The sequence below is a fragment of the Amblyomma americanum genome, chromosome 9 (genome assembly GCF_052857255.1).
Source record: "Amblyomma americanum isolate KBUSLIRL-KWMA chromosome 9, ASM5285725v1, whole genome shotgun sequence".
Lineage (NCBI taxonomy): Eukaryota > Metazoa > Arthropoda > Arachnida > Ixodida > Ixodidae > Amblyomma > Amblyomma americanum.
This window is the reverse complement of record NC_135505.1, coordinates 83491518-83507537: the sequence shown is the minus strand read 5'-3', so window position 1 is coordinate 83507537 and position 16020 is coordinate 83491518. Positions and strand designations below refer to the sequence as shown.

The 16020-nt window shown below is 46.1% G+C and overlaps 1 protein-coding gene across 1 annotated transcript in view; it reads left to right on the top strand.

Annotated features, from left to right (window-relative positions):
- LOC144103474 (ornithine decarboxylase-like) overlaps positions 1 to 16020 on the top strand; it is a 105154-nt gene that overhangs the window by 42052 nt on the left and 47082 nt on the right. Inside the window, exon 3 of the mRNA XM_077636181.1 lies at positions 4537 to 4636. Coding sequence (XP_077492307.1) covers positions 4537 to 4636 — 100 coding nt within the window. The remainder of the gene's footprint in view (positions 1 to 4536; positions 4637 to 16020) is intronic.

Here is a 16020-nt window from a genome sequence, read left to right as displayed (position 1 = left end):
ACAGCTCCCGATGTAAGAGAGCGCATGCTAGGGCCTGTTGGTCTGCTATTGATTTCAAGTGAAGGCAAGCACTCCAGGAGGAACAGTGAGGGTAAGGAAATTAAGGGCAGGTGATTACTGCATTGCGTGAGCAAAAAATCTGTTCTTTATCAGCCGTCAACTCCGAACAGATAGGACAAAGAGTTGGATCATGTCATCCGATGTTGAAGAGCATTATCTGGATTAGGACAACGCTTCTCTAAAGAATGCGAAAGATGTGTGCTTGTGCCGCGTTGAATGATAGGTAAATTTCACCGCATCGTTCTCAGGTGTACATTAGGTGGGTGCATATTGCTGTATATTATGACACCCACCTATGCAACGTTTTTATTTAATCCAAAACCCCAATCCCAACGTTATGAACCCCCCGCACTTCTTGAGGCGTTCAACTCTGTACGTAGGACAGCGTGCTATGTCGCGCTATCCGAAGTTAAAAAGTATTGTTAGGACGTTATGAAGTTGGCTCATCATTGAACACAAAGGTAAAATGATGCAGCTTTGCCAACTGATATGTTCATTTATTTGATCTGTGGTTGTGTCATGGATCTCCACGGAGAACACTCGGACTGCCATAATGGACTAGGCGACAGGTGTACCCACGCAGACGCACATTTAATACACCCTTCGTGACACACACACTAGCACAAAAAACTAACAAAATAACACTAACACAAAACACGAACACTATAGATACACACTACCCGGGAACGCTGTTACCAGCGTCTACTGCTAGCGATCTACAGTTAGAGGTTGGCGTTCGTGCTCATAGTTGGTTCGGTGCGGCTACGGCGTTGTATGGGTCGAGTAGCCGGCGTCGAGGTGGAGGTCGAAGTGCTCAGGCTGGCGTCGCTGGCGGCGTCATTGGCTGTGTCGTACAAGCTCCCGGTCCAAGTGCCCGTGGAGGTGATACCGGTGTTGTTGGCGTTGGGGGCACCACCCAGATGGGTGGCAACAGCGCTGGAGACACCCCTGGCCGTAGCAGAATGTAGTGTCCTCCGTTGACTCCCCAGAACGGGCTCAGGAATGGTAGGAAGTCCACGAAGAGAAGCCGTAGAGCGCGAGCTCACCGGAGCAATAGCCGGTGTCACTCTCTTCCAGCCGAAGCGTCCCTGACCCGCCGGAGCCTCCGCGTCTCTGTTCTCTCCCCCCCCCCCCCTCGTGCCTCGCTCTCCCTCGCCCTTTTATAGCCTTGGCGTTAGTCCACGTAAGCCTTGTCACCTTCTTCTCTTCTCTACCAATCATCTCTCTCCAACTCACCGTATGCTTCTTCACCTACTTTAGTCTTCGGTTAATCCTGGTCGTATTCTTCACACCTCTTTCCTTCATAATTTTATTTTAGACTCCCTATTATATCTGACAGTTTGTTACTGCGCCATCCGCTGAAGCTGGGTTTAGCGAAGGGGACCCGGAGGCCCGATCGTTATTTTCGCTGGCCAGTTGATAAAAATACACATATTCCTCATTACCGCATCCATCAAGTGCAAAGCGGTTATAGTGTTCTTGGCGCAATATGGCCTCAGTTGCCTATGTGCCATAAAACCCACCACAACAAGCAAACCGTTTATAACGTTTGGATTGCAGTTCTGCATGGAATTTCAGTGTTCTCCAGGTGGGGTTAAGTAGTACGCACCGGGTCGTAATATTCAGTAATAATCCCCTAACTTCTCCAGAACACTAAAGAGGAGACTAAGTTTAGGAGGGAGAATGTGAGACCTGTGCTGCGTACCTATCTGTGAATCAGTCATGTTTTCTATAAATGCCGCTCCGTAGTTGCTGATCCTTGCAGCTTGCTGGCAGAAGCATTATGGGGCGAACGTTTTTTTGTCCCCATTAAACATGGGCGCCTGACGCCGGCGCGTGCTGTTCCATCTGTTTCCGAATATGGTAAATGGTTGTTCATCCGTGCGCTTCCGGACACGTCGAAACTTAGTCGCGTAAAAGAACGGCGTCAGAACAGTCGAGTCTTAGTAATTTTTCTTTTTCCATTTGTATTATTTAATTTAAGGTCCCCTTTCAATTCTCTAAAGCAAAATTTGGTTTTAATCTGAGAGTAAACTGAGGTTATCTATTTCAGAGGTCTGCCTCGATAATTTAAAAAAAAAACGGGCTGGCAGTCCCTGTTAAGTAAAGAGGCACGTTTCCACAACAGTAATTGCACACTATTAGTATTGCGGGTGCCTGCGATCAGAAGAGCATTTCATTTTCTAGGCAGCAGGAAACACATTATTGATTCATGCGTTGGGCCGCGTCTTTAGAGAAAGGGAGCGTCAAGCTACTATTGGATAGAGCGCTGTGTTTTGAGCGCAATTTCTACACCTGTTGATATTTCTGGCCTGAACTCGAATTGCGAAAGGGAAGAAAAATAGGCGAGTAACAATCGGGTGGAGCAAATTTGTCAGGTCCTGTCAGGTCATGCATGACAGTTTACTAGTGTCCCTCAAGAGGAAAGTATATAACAGCATTATCTTACCGGTACCCAACGTGGAGAATAACGAAAAGCGCTCAACTTATAATGATGAAAACGCCGTGGGCTGTCCAAAAGAAAAATGATAGGTGCAACGTGAAGAGAAAGGAATGCAGCAGGGGAGATTAAGGAAAACCTTGTAAAAGCCGTCCCAGACGAAATTAAGAAATGGGCTCTGAAATGGCATGTAATGCGAAGGCAAGATTACTGATGGCCGATAAGGGTAAGAAGGAACTGGATTCCAAGAGAAGCCAAACGTATCAGGACAGGCAGAAAGTTGATGGGTGTTTTAAATTAAGAAGTTTGCGGATATCAGGCGCCGCGGCTGTATTGGGACTGGGTTCATTGGAGAAAGATAAGGGGCAGGCCTTTGTCCTGTAGCGGGCGTAGTCACGCTGATGATGAAGTTGGTTATATTTATTTTAGGCCAACTATTTAGAAAGGGTGCGCTCGCCCATTCCCTCCCATGTTCGGCATTATCTTTAGGCCCAGCATATTAGGAATTTGTTGATTTTGGCCGATTGAGATACCGACTGATAACACTCAGAGGCACTTTGAATGCTAGCAGAGATTACGTGAGACCAGATGCAGCGACGCCTGCCACAACACAAGCGCTAGGGCACGTCAGTAGAACTTTCATTGGTCACCATGCACATCTGGTACGATCACAGTCCATGTGCACCGGCTCAGCGGCACAAGTGTCGCACATAGTTAGATTTGGCTTAATGACACGAGAGCCATGACCGTCCTCGAGGTCTACAGCTTAAAATGCGCTTAAGGCCGGAGAAGAAGGGTGCATGTCTGTTCTACAATGGCTGCTACCTACGGGTGCACACGAACGCGATAAATTATCCAGCAGCAGTCACATCGATGACGCTAAGGAAAACCTGAAAGTCCCATCTGCCGCACTAGTTGGCTGCGATCCATATGTATCAGCCGTGCGAACACAAAACAGGAAGAAGAAGGAGAAGATAGTACAGAGTGCTGAAAATGCGCGAATGCTATACGAAACAAATGTACGTAGCACTGGGTCAGTGTTATGTCGCAGTATTTTTGATTCTATACTGATAATATTATGCATAAACGCGTCAGAATCTTCATGTACTGCTGTCCTAAACATTCATGAGGGCTTGCCGGGACCAGTGCAATGCTACATTTTTCAGCATAGATAAAAAGGGCCTGAGTGTAATTGGCAGGTCCTGCAGAGCATTTAATTCCTGTACCTGCTCTCAACGATTAAACAGACGACAGGTGTTCTGAACATGTTCGCAAAAAGAAGAAAAAAAAAAGATCACATTGTGAAACTTTTCGCAATGAGCTGTACCTGTGGAATCTCAATCTGTACATGCCGGACAGTAAACACTACTCTGGACAAGAGTAGATTTGTGCGCGTTCGCTCCATATCTGCGCATCAAATGCCTTTTCACAACAGTCAGAACAGAGTGACGCCGCCCACTCAGTTCTCAGGGTCGAAAAACACTGGCAGGTGAGATATGTGATTGGGAAGTGGTTGGGGGGGGGGGGGGGGGGGGGTAAGGACACGAAAATTTAATGCTCACGGTTTTGATTCTGAACTGAGGTCCGCTTTTTCACCTTTTGTGCAACACGCCAAGCCGGAAGATGGCATGGTAATAAAGAATAACGAAGTGCGAACGTATAAAAGGCGACTGGAGGACAGCTACGGATGCATTGAAGAAAAAAGGGTATGTAAAGTTTCGGCAATGAACAGGAAGCGGACAAAGAAGTGGCACACTTGCGGAAAAAGGGCGTAGAAGCATGGCAGCCAGAGCTAGCAACTCGCAGCAGGTCGTCCTCTGTTGTTGTTTGCCATTCACAAAGCACAACGAATATGGGTCGCACCTGCTGAACCTTGGTGCGTGATCTGCGCAGCCGAAATGGAACCGTAACATTGAGGGTGACAGCTAAGGATATAACATGCACCGCTCTCCTCCTTCCTGCTTACTAGAAGTGACATGCTTAGCCTCTAAACCGGGCACTTCTATCGTTTGCGCATACCCACCGCTCTTTTCCAGTGACGCAGCCCGCCCCCGGGTGTCCTGTGCCGCCTCGGATTCCAGCCGTCAGAACTTCGGAGCAGCGGGGACTGAGACCTCAAGCTGCTGTGACGCGCAGGTGCGTAAGTAATGCAAAGGAATGGACTATAATAGTGGTATGATTTGAAAGGATGTAGTGTCTTTTCTGATAACATTAGTCACTAGGCCACGCATTTCGCTCGTTAAGAAGCGTCGCAGCTAAACATACGGACAAATATTGAATTAAACAACATTAGAAGATTGATAGAAACCGGCGAGCCCTTCTTTACGAGGGAGTGATAAAGGAGAGTTAAAAGTATATCCGCTGTAATAGCATTGATAAGCTCAAAACTTAAAGCACTGAAACGGTTAAATTACCGGCGACGTTGGTTTGTTGAAAATGTTTCATAGACGCAACGGATAGGGTTTATCATTTACCATGACATATTATTTTTCTGACAGGATAAAATATTTTAAGAGCCGAGGTTTTGTGCAATGTAATTCATACACAAACCTATGTGCATGAAATCATGTGCAATGATGTTCAGAACATTGCTTAAAATGTGACTGCGAACTGTCATTCATCTATAAAAGAAACTACGAATTTACACCAGAACTGCCTCTTACGTGTCCCCTGATCTCAACGCAAACGTCTGCCTACGGTCACGTACCAGCGCTGGTATATGCCACACACTGCCTTCTGCGTCTTCGGGTGGTGCGCTCTTTCAATTCTGATCATGTGACAGTCTTCCGCACGCAACCCGAGCCTCTCGTCTCTGATGCAGCATTTGGCGTCATGCTGTGGGAGACATGGTTGTAAGATGCGGTCAGAATTTTTGAAACCTATCTGACGCTGGTGCACACCAAGCGGTGTTATACGAAAATCACAAATGGAGGTGTCTCCCGTTCGTGCTGCAGACGCGTGATACCTCATAAACAACATAGCTCCAGTCACCTTCGCCTGTTCGCTGCTGGCGATACGAATATGGGGCGTCTCCGTAGCAGTAATAAGAAGCCGTCAGGAAAGGCGCGGTAGCAGTGTGTCTGTATGGGTAACTGTACCGTAGCTTTTAGAAAACGTGTAAACAAAGGTTGAATGGGCGGCGACCTAAACACGCTGACAGCTTTAAAGCTAGACCTCTGTGTATTCGATTATTTACACCGCAAGCTCACGCCTTGTAGTCTTGATCAATTGAGACCTTTGCAATTTTCATAAAATACTGATGCCTCGTTTCTTCCGAACTCATAGCTTGAAATGATTAACTACATTTTCTTTTAATTGTGTTGCCAGTTTTGCTGTTCAACCTATAAGAGTATTTTTATACTTCGAAAATCTGGAGTACGAGTTCATACCGAAGTCTTCCCGAATATTTGAATTGCTCACTGGTTACCTTTTAGCGCCTGCGATATAAGTGATCCCGAAAATCACTGTACTTGCATCCAGTGCTACTCAGTGCTATAAATCATGGGAAGAATTTTGTCTGCAACATTGCTTCTTTAGAGCCATTGGGTGAATGTGTGCTTCTTACCGAGATCTCTACTCTTAAACAAGCACTTTTGTCAATGACCTATGTTAAAGAAAAGCGTTCAATTTTTATTCTATTATGTGGCATTCATTCTAGCAAAGACAGCTTTAAGTTCTTAGAGAGAAAATATAATTACAATCGTTTCACCCCTTAAAATATTACACAGGGCCAGCGAGGAGAAAAAAATCTCCATTCTCGTACAGGCTCTTTGGGTTACACCGTGAAAAAGTTGTTTCCTTCTGCTACATGATAAACATTTAGAAACTGAATACTAACACTGGCGACTTATTTGTATCACGATCTCCTTCGAAGACATTTCCTAATAAGCGGGTCACAGGAAACGATGGCCTGAACCGGGCAGGCAGGCAGGGCACTCGTAAAAGAGGTCTTGTGTAGCATATCTCTGTCCTGCACTATCCATAAAAGAAATGAAAAGAACTGTTGTTTTGCCTCAATAATTCACACCGTCTAAATTTCGCAACTCACTTTTATGTTCTCTTTCGAAATACTGCTCATGCACTTCATTGCTGCAAGGGAAAGCATCCGTACGTTTGTAAGGCACAAAAGCTGCCTGCTACTTGTTCGATATTTTGGCGGGCCCAGTGGGAGTTCCCCCACGTGTTTAGTGTTTTTCTAACATCCCACTTTTTCTCTAACCGCATGAAGAGACAGGCATGGTGAAGTTTTGTGGTTTTTAGATACAGCGGTTGCCAGTGAACACGTGTGTCTTACTAATGCTTATATCTGTGAAATCCCAAAGCTGAACGCGCGATGTGAAGGGATGTCTGCTAAGACGTGAGGTCCTGCCGTAGGGCTTACTGGTGCGTACGCCATGCCCTGACGCGATGTTGTTGGCGACGTCCTTCTACGTTACCACTGGGGCAGCGTCCCTGCTTTTATGACGTTGTATTGAATGACCTCGACGGGATGCGCTTATAGCTAGAGGCATGTTCCCCGCGTTTCATTTTAGCTCCGTCATTTTTAAATGCGATGCTTGCCTTCTAAAGCGCCATGAAAGTAATATTTTTTTAAGCCCCTTAAAGGCATTGTCAAGATTTTACCCTTTGTTCCGCATGCTCTGAATATTATAATGGACCATGTGACTAAACCACCTAATGGGTTTGGTGGTTAAAAAATTCATTAAGACGGGCAATCGGGGGTTGCTCAGTATTTGAAACATGACACGATTGACACACCGTGCTGCTGATTCGGTGTTTCTATCAAGTTTTGATTGGTTACTCGGAATTACATCAGTTGCCTCTCGTTGGATATCCAACTCATCAACTACTTAAAACAGACCCTTATTCTTCTTGGAATCGATCTCTTATATGCCTTCCTCAAATGGAAGATATTTAAAAAAAATGTATTAAACTGGATTTCATGTTTAGTGCCTGAAATGCAAGCTTGGGAAGATCTGGAATACATTTAGGAAAGCGCAGCATGTTATCGTAAACAGGACATCAGGTGCAACGTTAAGGGAAAGAATGTGCAGTGTAGATTGGAAAGGAAATGTGAGCAAAGTTTATTCAAGCTAAAATAAAGACGGAGAAATTGACATACGCGCGATATGTGACATTGAGAACAAATAGCTGGTGGTAGTTGGAGCAGCCGCCCACTGCTAAAAGAGGGCTAGGTCACTAGAGGCGAAGAGTCAAGCCTGTATACGAGATCAGAAAATCAGCTGGCATATGCTGCCCGTGACTAGCACAGTACAATGCTAATTCAAGATCAGTGGGCTGTGCCATTATTTTAAAATGGCGGATGATATTCATGATGACCCTACAAATCATAGACGCTTGAAAGTTCCAGTACTGATATTCATCATGCGCGCAAACTGCTTCAGTTTGGTGACATCAGCGATTCCTTGGAAGAGCTTTTAGAATATAAGCTAGCAAAGAAAATCATCAGATGGTCGAGCAGCAAGAAAATGTACGTGACGTTTAACGGAGGCCACACGACGCAGGGCTATGAACTAAACTAGTTAATTGGTTCAGTTCACAGTCTCTCTGTTTTCTGTGACCAATTTATCTCGGTTACCAACTAGCTACAGCCATATCCACACAAATCATCATTTAACAAAGGAGCTTCAAGGCAAGGTGCGCTACGTGTGCTCTTTATTTCCCAGAAACGTTGCAGCTCAAAGTCAATAAAGAGTGAGAATAAAAACCTTTCTGAGTGGTCTTCAATTATGCAATTTCAAATATGTGTCTAGCGCCTCACATTTAAAAATTGTTGCCCGCTTGCGTGGAAAGGAGATTTTGTTGAATTTGTGCAGTGGAGCTTGAGTTCATCGCGATGGCTTGCAATTAACTGTATGATAAAAAATAATTATTAAAAAAACGTCAGGAGGTAAAAAATTTGGGAGCAACCTTAACATTTATCTTATTAGTGCGTTTTTTTCTTACACAGTCGTTAAACTTGCGCTCGTGTGATGAATGTTCACATAACAATCAGTAAAATACTAAGAAAGCAATCAACTTAACTGGCATCTGAAGTTCGTAGATGCGGCTAGTGCGTCAGAGTTCATGACTGCGTAAGAGATTAATCGATTTTTCCGAAAGCAACACTTGGTTGCGATGAATGGTGAAGACCAAATCCCTCAATCAGCACCAAGCGTGTGGTGTGCAAGAGTGCACTGATATAGCAGAACACAAGTGTTATACAATGTGAGCAGTTGCGAACTCCGGGATTTAACAATTTCTAGGATCTTAGGATTTTTCGCCGTCATTGCAGTGACCGTAGGGGGGGGGGGGTGCAGGCGAGTGCACCCACGAGAAAATGACCCTGAGCCGGCACCATCGCGGGCCCCCTTCCGCTAGTAACGCCTGGTTGGGGCGTTACTAGCGTTACACACACACACACACACACACACACACACACACACACACACACACACACACACACACACACACACACACACACACACACACACACACACACACACACACACACACACACACACACACACACACACACACACACACACACACACACACACACACACACACACACACACACACACACACACACACACACACACACACACACACACACACACACACACACACACACACACACACACACACACACACACACACACACACACACACACACACACACACACACACACACACACACACACACACACACACACACACACACACACACACACACACACACACACACACACACACACACACACACACACACACACACACACACACACACACACACACACACACACACACACACACACACACACACACACACACACACACACACACACACACACACACACACACACACACACACATGCACGCACACATGCACGCGCACACGCACGCACGCACGCGCAGACACACAAAAAGAGCACGGTTTTTTCGCCGATGGAGGAAAATACTGCGAACGCAGAAACATCAACTCGATGCAGAATTGCGGATGGAAATGAAAACAGAATGCAGAAAGAAGGGAGACTAGAACACAGGGTAGCGATGCAAAGCTTCCGCGAGCAAGAAAGCATAGAAAATGCCGCGAGTGACAAATAGGAGGGGCAGACCTTCTACTGCTGTCTCGGACGAGGTTCGTGCTAGTAAGGCAGTGTAGACGCGAGCGTGTAGGAAGCGTCATGGATAACAAACCTCCTCCGCCGCGTGAGATTTCCTGCCAGTGAAAGCTATCGCCGAATAATTTAATTGAGCCGCCGCCTAGATTACGCAGGAACGTTATGGATTCAACTTGATAAGAAATGTTACCGCAGCGGTCGAGCTCTAACCCAGAAGCTCCGGCTGAGTTATATGGTGCCATAGGGACAAACCTTCGTGACTGCTACACTACGATCTCTTTCTTCAACATACAGAAAGAGGTCTGGCTTGTTGTCAAAGCACACGCGGTGGCTGCCTCTACGTCATAGCATTGATTACATGCGTTTTCGTGAATATCTGCCTTTTTCCCTCTGCGGCGACGTCCATACAATGACTACGCACACTGTGCACCTAGTTCCCCGTCCCTATCTCTCGTTGAAGAATGATTGAAACATTCACCATTGAAATGATCGGGAGAGTCACCGCGACATATAAACTAAAAAAACATTTTCTGGCTTGCTGTTCCTTGCGCTCTGGCGCTGTTTTTTTTTATTCTCTGCCATGTTCAAGTCGGGGCTGAAGACTATGCCGCTAGAAGTGGCGACTGCGCAATGTAATGAAAGGCGTAGTCGTAAGTTAAGGAAAAATCCTCAGTCGTTACCAAAGATCAGCTCCAAACTGCGATAAGATTATCTGCTGCGACGTCAAAAAATTTTTGTGCTGAATTTATTATTAGAAATTGGCAGAACTACTTGTTTTCTGGTGAAGGGATCAACATGTATCAGCACGTTATGTATTTGCGGGAACACATTCCCGTCTCTGGTCGATGGGGAGGCAAAAAAAAGGAAGCCGGTGGTATTTGCCTTCAGGTTTCTGGTAGTGCGCAAGAGAAATTTATTCTGCCACATGTTCTTCAACTGGCACCCACTGCTTCCTTTCTCTTTTCATTTGACAGCCATTACGAAATCACATTCTCTGATAGATAAACGATTCGCTCGTTGGCTCGGGTAACTCGGGCGGGGGCAGCACGATCAGGAGTGCTTCCTCTCGCAGCCTTCGTCTCGCATGTTTGCACTGCTGCTTGGATTTCTCAGCAGTCGAATGCAGGCTTTAAGCTGCCGGCCGGCACCGTAGATTTCCTCGACCTCAAGAACGCTTCAATAAAGTAGTGTCTCGTGTTAATACCTCAATAGAGATTTCGGCCTCTGGCAGGTGTATGTGCTCAAATCCGTCTTCACATGATAACAGTAGAAATGAGACAAGGAGCATAATGGCAGAAACACACCGCCGCAGGAAGACACAAGCGCTGCTTCTATCATGATCTCAAACCAACAAGCCCAACTCTCCACACTTCTGAGAGAACGAGGCTATGAAGAAAGGAAATGTTCAGCTAAGTATTCCGACCCATGTGGACACCTGAACCAAACAGTAAAGAATACGATGAAGCCCACTGAAAAAGGGGCGATAAGGAAGTTTGAGAACAATTTATTGCGATAGTGTTTTAAAGGCCCGTTGTCCAGAAAATCAGAAAATGCGGTGTCGGCGTTGTCTGCGTCAGCGTCTTGAGCGAAGAATCGTGAGCATGACTGTGGCAGGTGATGCTAACAGAGAAAACTAGGAGGCAGATCGGTCATCTAGGTCACGTGACGTTGCAGCACCATCACATCCTGCCTACCGGATAGTGAGCAAACTGCCCGCCGTGGCAGGTAGCAGTTAAATTAATGATTGGTCACTCAGGAAGAGCAGCCCCGGCCGCACAAGGCCCATCGCTGGAAGCACATGCCATCGCAGGGCAGTGACGCATCGCTTATCCACTGCACCACTGTGCAAGGAAGCTTATGAGAACTCCTAAGAATCTATGAATTCCAAGTGTTGAATGACCTTCTGCATATAAGGGAAGTAAGCATTGTGCCATCGCGTGGCACCCTTAAGGCCGAGCTTAACTGTCCCTTCGAAGTTTTCGAATTAAACTACTATAAATATTCGAGAAACCATAAAAAGAAGTTACCATTCAAAGAGAGAAAACAAAGCCATTGGGCTCCGCTTAGTGTAACATTTATCCTGTCGGTACATGCTTCACAAATTGCCAGCATCAAAACAAGCACTAGGAAAACATGCGCAAAAAAGGGCGCATTGTTTCTTTTTGTTTGTGGCCTCTTTTTTTCATGCTGACAAATTTTGAGACGAAAGAAGTGTTTAGGGACCCCGTGACATACTCTCGAAGTTAGAGCCACAAAAGATGCCAGCGATGAAACGGTGGGCGTAAAATAATGTAGCTGTTAAGCGGTTGAGTGCACAAAAAACAAGCTACGCATTAGGCAACTTATTATTGCCACACGAAAAAAGCTAAGAGGCAGTGGTGGTACCACCTTTATTCGGCCCAGTTGCACGTCTCACAATCACACCATGCACGGTTGGGAGCATGCTGAAGATGCATAGTGGTAAGGAGCAGGGGCCATACAACCTGGCTCGGCCCAGTAAATCGGAGGTGGCGATGCGCGCTTGTACATGGAGGCCGCCCTTAGGATGATGTGCAGAATGCAGAACGGCAGTGGCAGTGTGCACAACTTTAGCGAAGCGGGCATAAAGCCAAGTTTTATGTATCTCGACTTGAACCCGGGAGCGTTGGTGAGGGCCAGCAAACTTCTATGTTCTGATGCTTTGCAAAATTGCCGTGCGCAACAGTTGGTGAGATGCGTTTTGCTACGGCCGCACTTTTGTCCTCGTCCCATTTAGCTGGTAGGCATTGGGATCCTGTTTACGCTGCGATTTACGAGAGCATTTATTCTGCAAAATATAGAGCTATCTAGCGAAGGATGTTCGCCGTTGTTTTTATCTACGAGGAAGAGACTACCCGCCTGTACATTGTCGTACCGTCGCCTCCTGCAGTCTTGTGACATGATTTCTGTGCTTTGTTTTCCGTATCTTTGTTTGAGTATACAGCGCTGTAAACGTCCTCATTTAAATATTCCATGGCGCCTGTATGCTGGAATTTGTCTGTCTGTTTTCCTCCTACTTTGATTTTTGAAGCTAACGCTTGATTAGGCCAGGTTTTCAAGCGGGTAGTGTAGTTCCGTTTATGACCTTTAAAAGCGTTAGATGTCCTAGCATGGAGTAGGCTATGAAGCATCACGTAGGCTATGAAGCACGTAGGCTATGAAGCGAAGTCACGTTGGCCATAGCGGCGCATATATGCCAAACCAAGATGGCGGGCCACACTCCAAATCTCTCGAAGGTGAGGGTCAAGGAAGCGAAAGCTTCACTACGCCAGGTTTTCAAGAGGGTAGTGCAGTTCCATTTATGACCTTTATAAGCTTTAGAGGTCAATCCGTAGAGCAATGTCACGTAGCCCATAAATCAAAGTCACGTAGGCCATGGTGGCGCATATATACCAAATCAAGATGGTGGCCACATCCCCAATCACTCGAAGGTGAAGGTCGAAGTCAATGCCAAGGAAGCCAAATCTTAACTACGCCATGTTTTTAAAAGGGTAGGGCAGTTCCGTTCATGACCTTTAACAGCTTTAGAGGTCAAATTGTGGAGCAAAGTCACGTAGGCCATGGTGGCGCACATATGCCAAATCAAGATGCTGGACCACCACCAAATCTCTCGAAGATCAACGTCAAGGTCAAATGTTGAAGAACTGGATAACTTGCGATGCTGTGTGACGGTGACTTCATATAAAAGAAATATGAGTAAACAAGCACATCAATCATGGAGGTAGATACTCTGCATGACAACGGGGCGGAGCCACCGCCTGTGACATCAATGGAGAGCTGCGTATCTATACCAGCGGCGAGCCGGTGGGGGGTTGAAACCGGTTTTGTGATGGAGGGGTAAGAACATACGGCCGTGATAGTGCGCGAGAAAGTGAAGCTTCAACGTTTCAATGAGGCTACGAAGAGACAGAAGAAGAACGTGCAACACGCGTCGAGAAACGACCTAAGAGTGCTACTGCGAAGAAACAGCCGAAAGTACTTCAGGCGGTACGTCTAACCAGCGACGCAGAATCGGAGGTTTCCTTCGTTCCTCGCCAGGTTTACCCAAAGCTAAACTACAGCGAATTTTTATCATGGTTTTCGAAAATCTTCCGAGCACCTGCTGTTCACGGAATGTTGCCCATGAGGACCAGATATATAAAGCGCAGAGGAGAAGGGTTTGGGTACATTTGAGCATTAGCTATCGCTCATTTCATTATGCAGTGTTGTCTGGGGACGCGTTTGAATTGTTGAAGAAAGGGCAGGATGTGCAGCACAAATATTACCGGCGTCACAAGGCAGTATCACAGGCGGTATCACAAGGCGGTATCACAGATCGACAACGATAAGAGTAAAACATTTTTCGTCTTCACAGTGTTAATTTAGGTTTTCCATGCAGTGATGATTGGCGACTTATGTGCCGACATGGGTACTGTTGACCACAACGCCATTTTTCGATCGCCGAACTGGGTTCAGACTCCAGTGTGGCGGTGAACATCGAATAATTAGGTTCAGTTTGTTGGCGCCGCTACTTGCAAGCAATAACAGAACAATTATCAGGCAGCAAGCGCAATGTCATGATTTGGCCGCCTCTCGCTATATGACATCCAATTCAACGAAAAGAGAAGAGTGATGAACGGCCTTAAACCCATGCACTACTGCTTTACGGCTACTTTTCAGATTCGAAATAGGATGTAGATAACTCCCTGCGGACGCTTCCCGAATGATAAGGCCGGTTAGTTATTTCCACAGAGATTATTATGCAATTATGATGAGCTGAGTGACAAGGAACGTGTCATGATATTTTGGCTCAAATGGACGAGGAAAAGGAAATAAAACAAAGATGGATCTCCCGAGACCCGGAAGTTTGAGAAATGCATAGACTCGCATAAAAAGAAAGGATACTAATAAGAACATCTTACAGTACTACCTACACGTACACGAGGAAAACTAGCGTCCCCGTCACCATTTACTGAGATTGTGTCACGTTGAACCATTACGCTTTCTATAAGCGGAGAATACAAGTGAAGTCATATAGGATGTTTGAATTTTTGCATGTGTGCTAGAGAAACATACAAGTAGGTTTATCGTCTGTAAAGCATAAATTCACATGGAAAGACTTCCAGTGTAAAAGAATAGAAGGAAGAGGCCTTTGATTTTGAATTTGCGGGGTATTTGCGGGATGCTATTATATGGGAGCGACCGCTGTGCCGTTAGCTGCGCACCGACCACTAGGTATGCTTTTGCAAAACGAACTTAAGCAAGTAGTTTACGTGGGCTGTGTCAGTGACTGTGGAAGGCTTAGAGCAACTCGCAGTGGAAAGTAATAAAAAAAATCTTTTAGTACATTAGCCGAAGTAGCCATATTGCTACGTGATGCTGTAATATCCTGTTTAGCGAGGATTTCGCAGGAAAACTGCGATGATTTTTTGAATGGTGATATAGTAGTGCAATCAGAATCTCTGGAGAATTCGATGCCGGGCAAATATTGCGCGACATGTAGGGACGGTGGAAAATTCTTTCGCAAAGCTCTCCGAGTGCACTTGTCAGTCTGTCTTGCTCAACGCTTCAGAGGATACCGCCGCCGCGAATTAGTGCTCCTGGCATAGGAGCCGCTTATGCATGAATACATCTACGGCTTTGATTTTAGTAAAAGGAGGATTCTATAATAGTTTAGGCGCTTCGATGGTAGCACACACCGAATCCGCGGCAATGCTGTCATGAAGCTTGCCCAGAGCCGCACTTAGTCGTCGCTCCATTTAGCAGCCTTTCTCGCTGTTGAGGGGAAGCCGGGCGAAGAGGGGAAGGGATTATCATGTAGGATGGGTGCGTGAAGTTGAATGCTGATGGTATGGATTCGGTCGTGTACTTCAAAAGTTCTTCCTTTAAGATATAAAGTATAGCTCAAGTGTTGAGCAACTGGTGTAACTGATTCCAATAATTTGCTTAATCTCGGTTTAACGTCCCAAAGCGACTCAGGCTATGAGAGAGGCTTTAATGAAGGGCTCCGGAAATATCGACCACCTGAGGTTCTTTAACGTGCACAGTACACGGGCATCTAGAGTTTCGCTACCATCGAAATTCGACCGCCACGGCCGGGATCGAACCCGCGTCCTTCGGGTCAGTAGCCGAGCGCCATAACCACTCGGCCACCGCGGCGTGCTCTGATTCCATTGAAATCAGTCCTGAAATCATTGCGATTTTACGGAGAGAACTATATCTGCTTCTTCCCTTGAAACCAATGTGAATATCTATTCGTGACCACGTGACCTCACTTGTATGCGCCTTTCGCTACCTTTTCCCTCTTCGGGTGAGCAGCGCTCTAAGTCATGGCCATGTGATCATCCGCTGGTGGTACCCTGAGCCTCCTGCCTCCTACAAATTAGTATTTTTATAGCA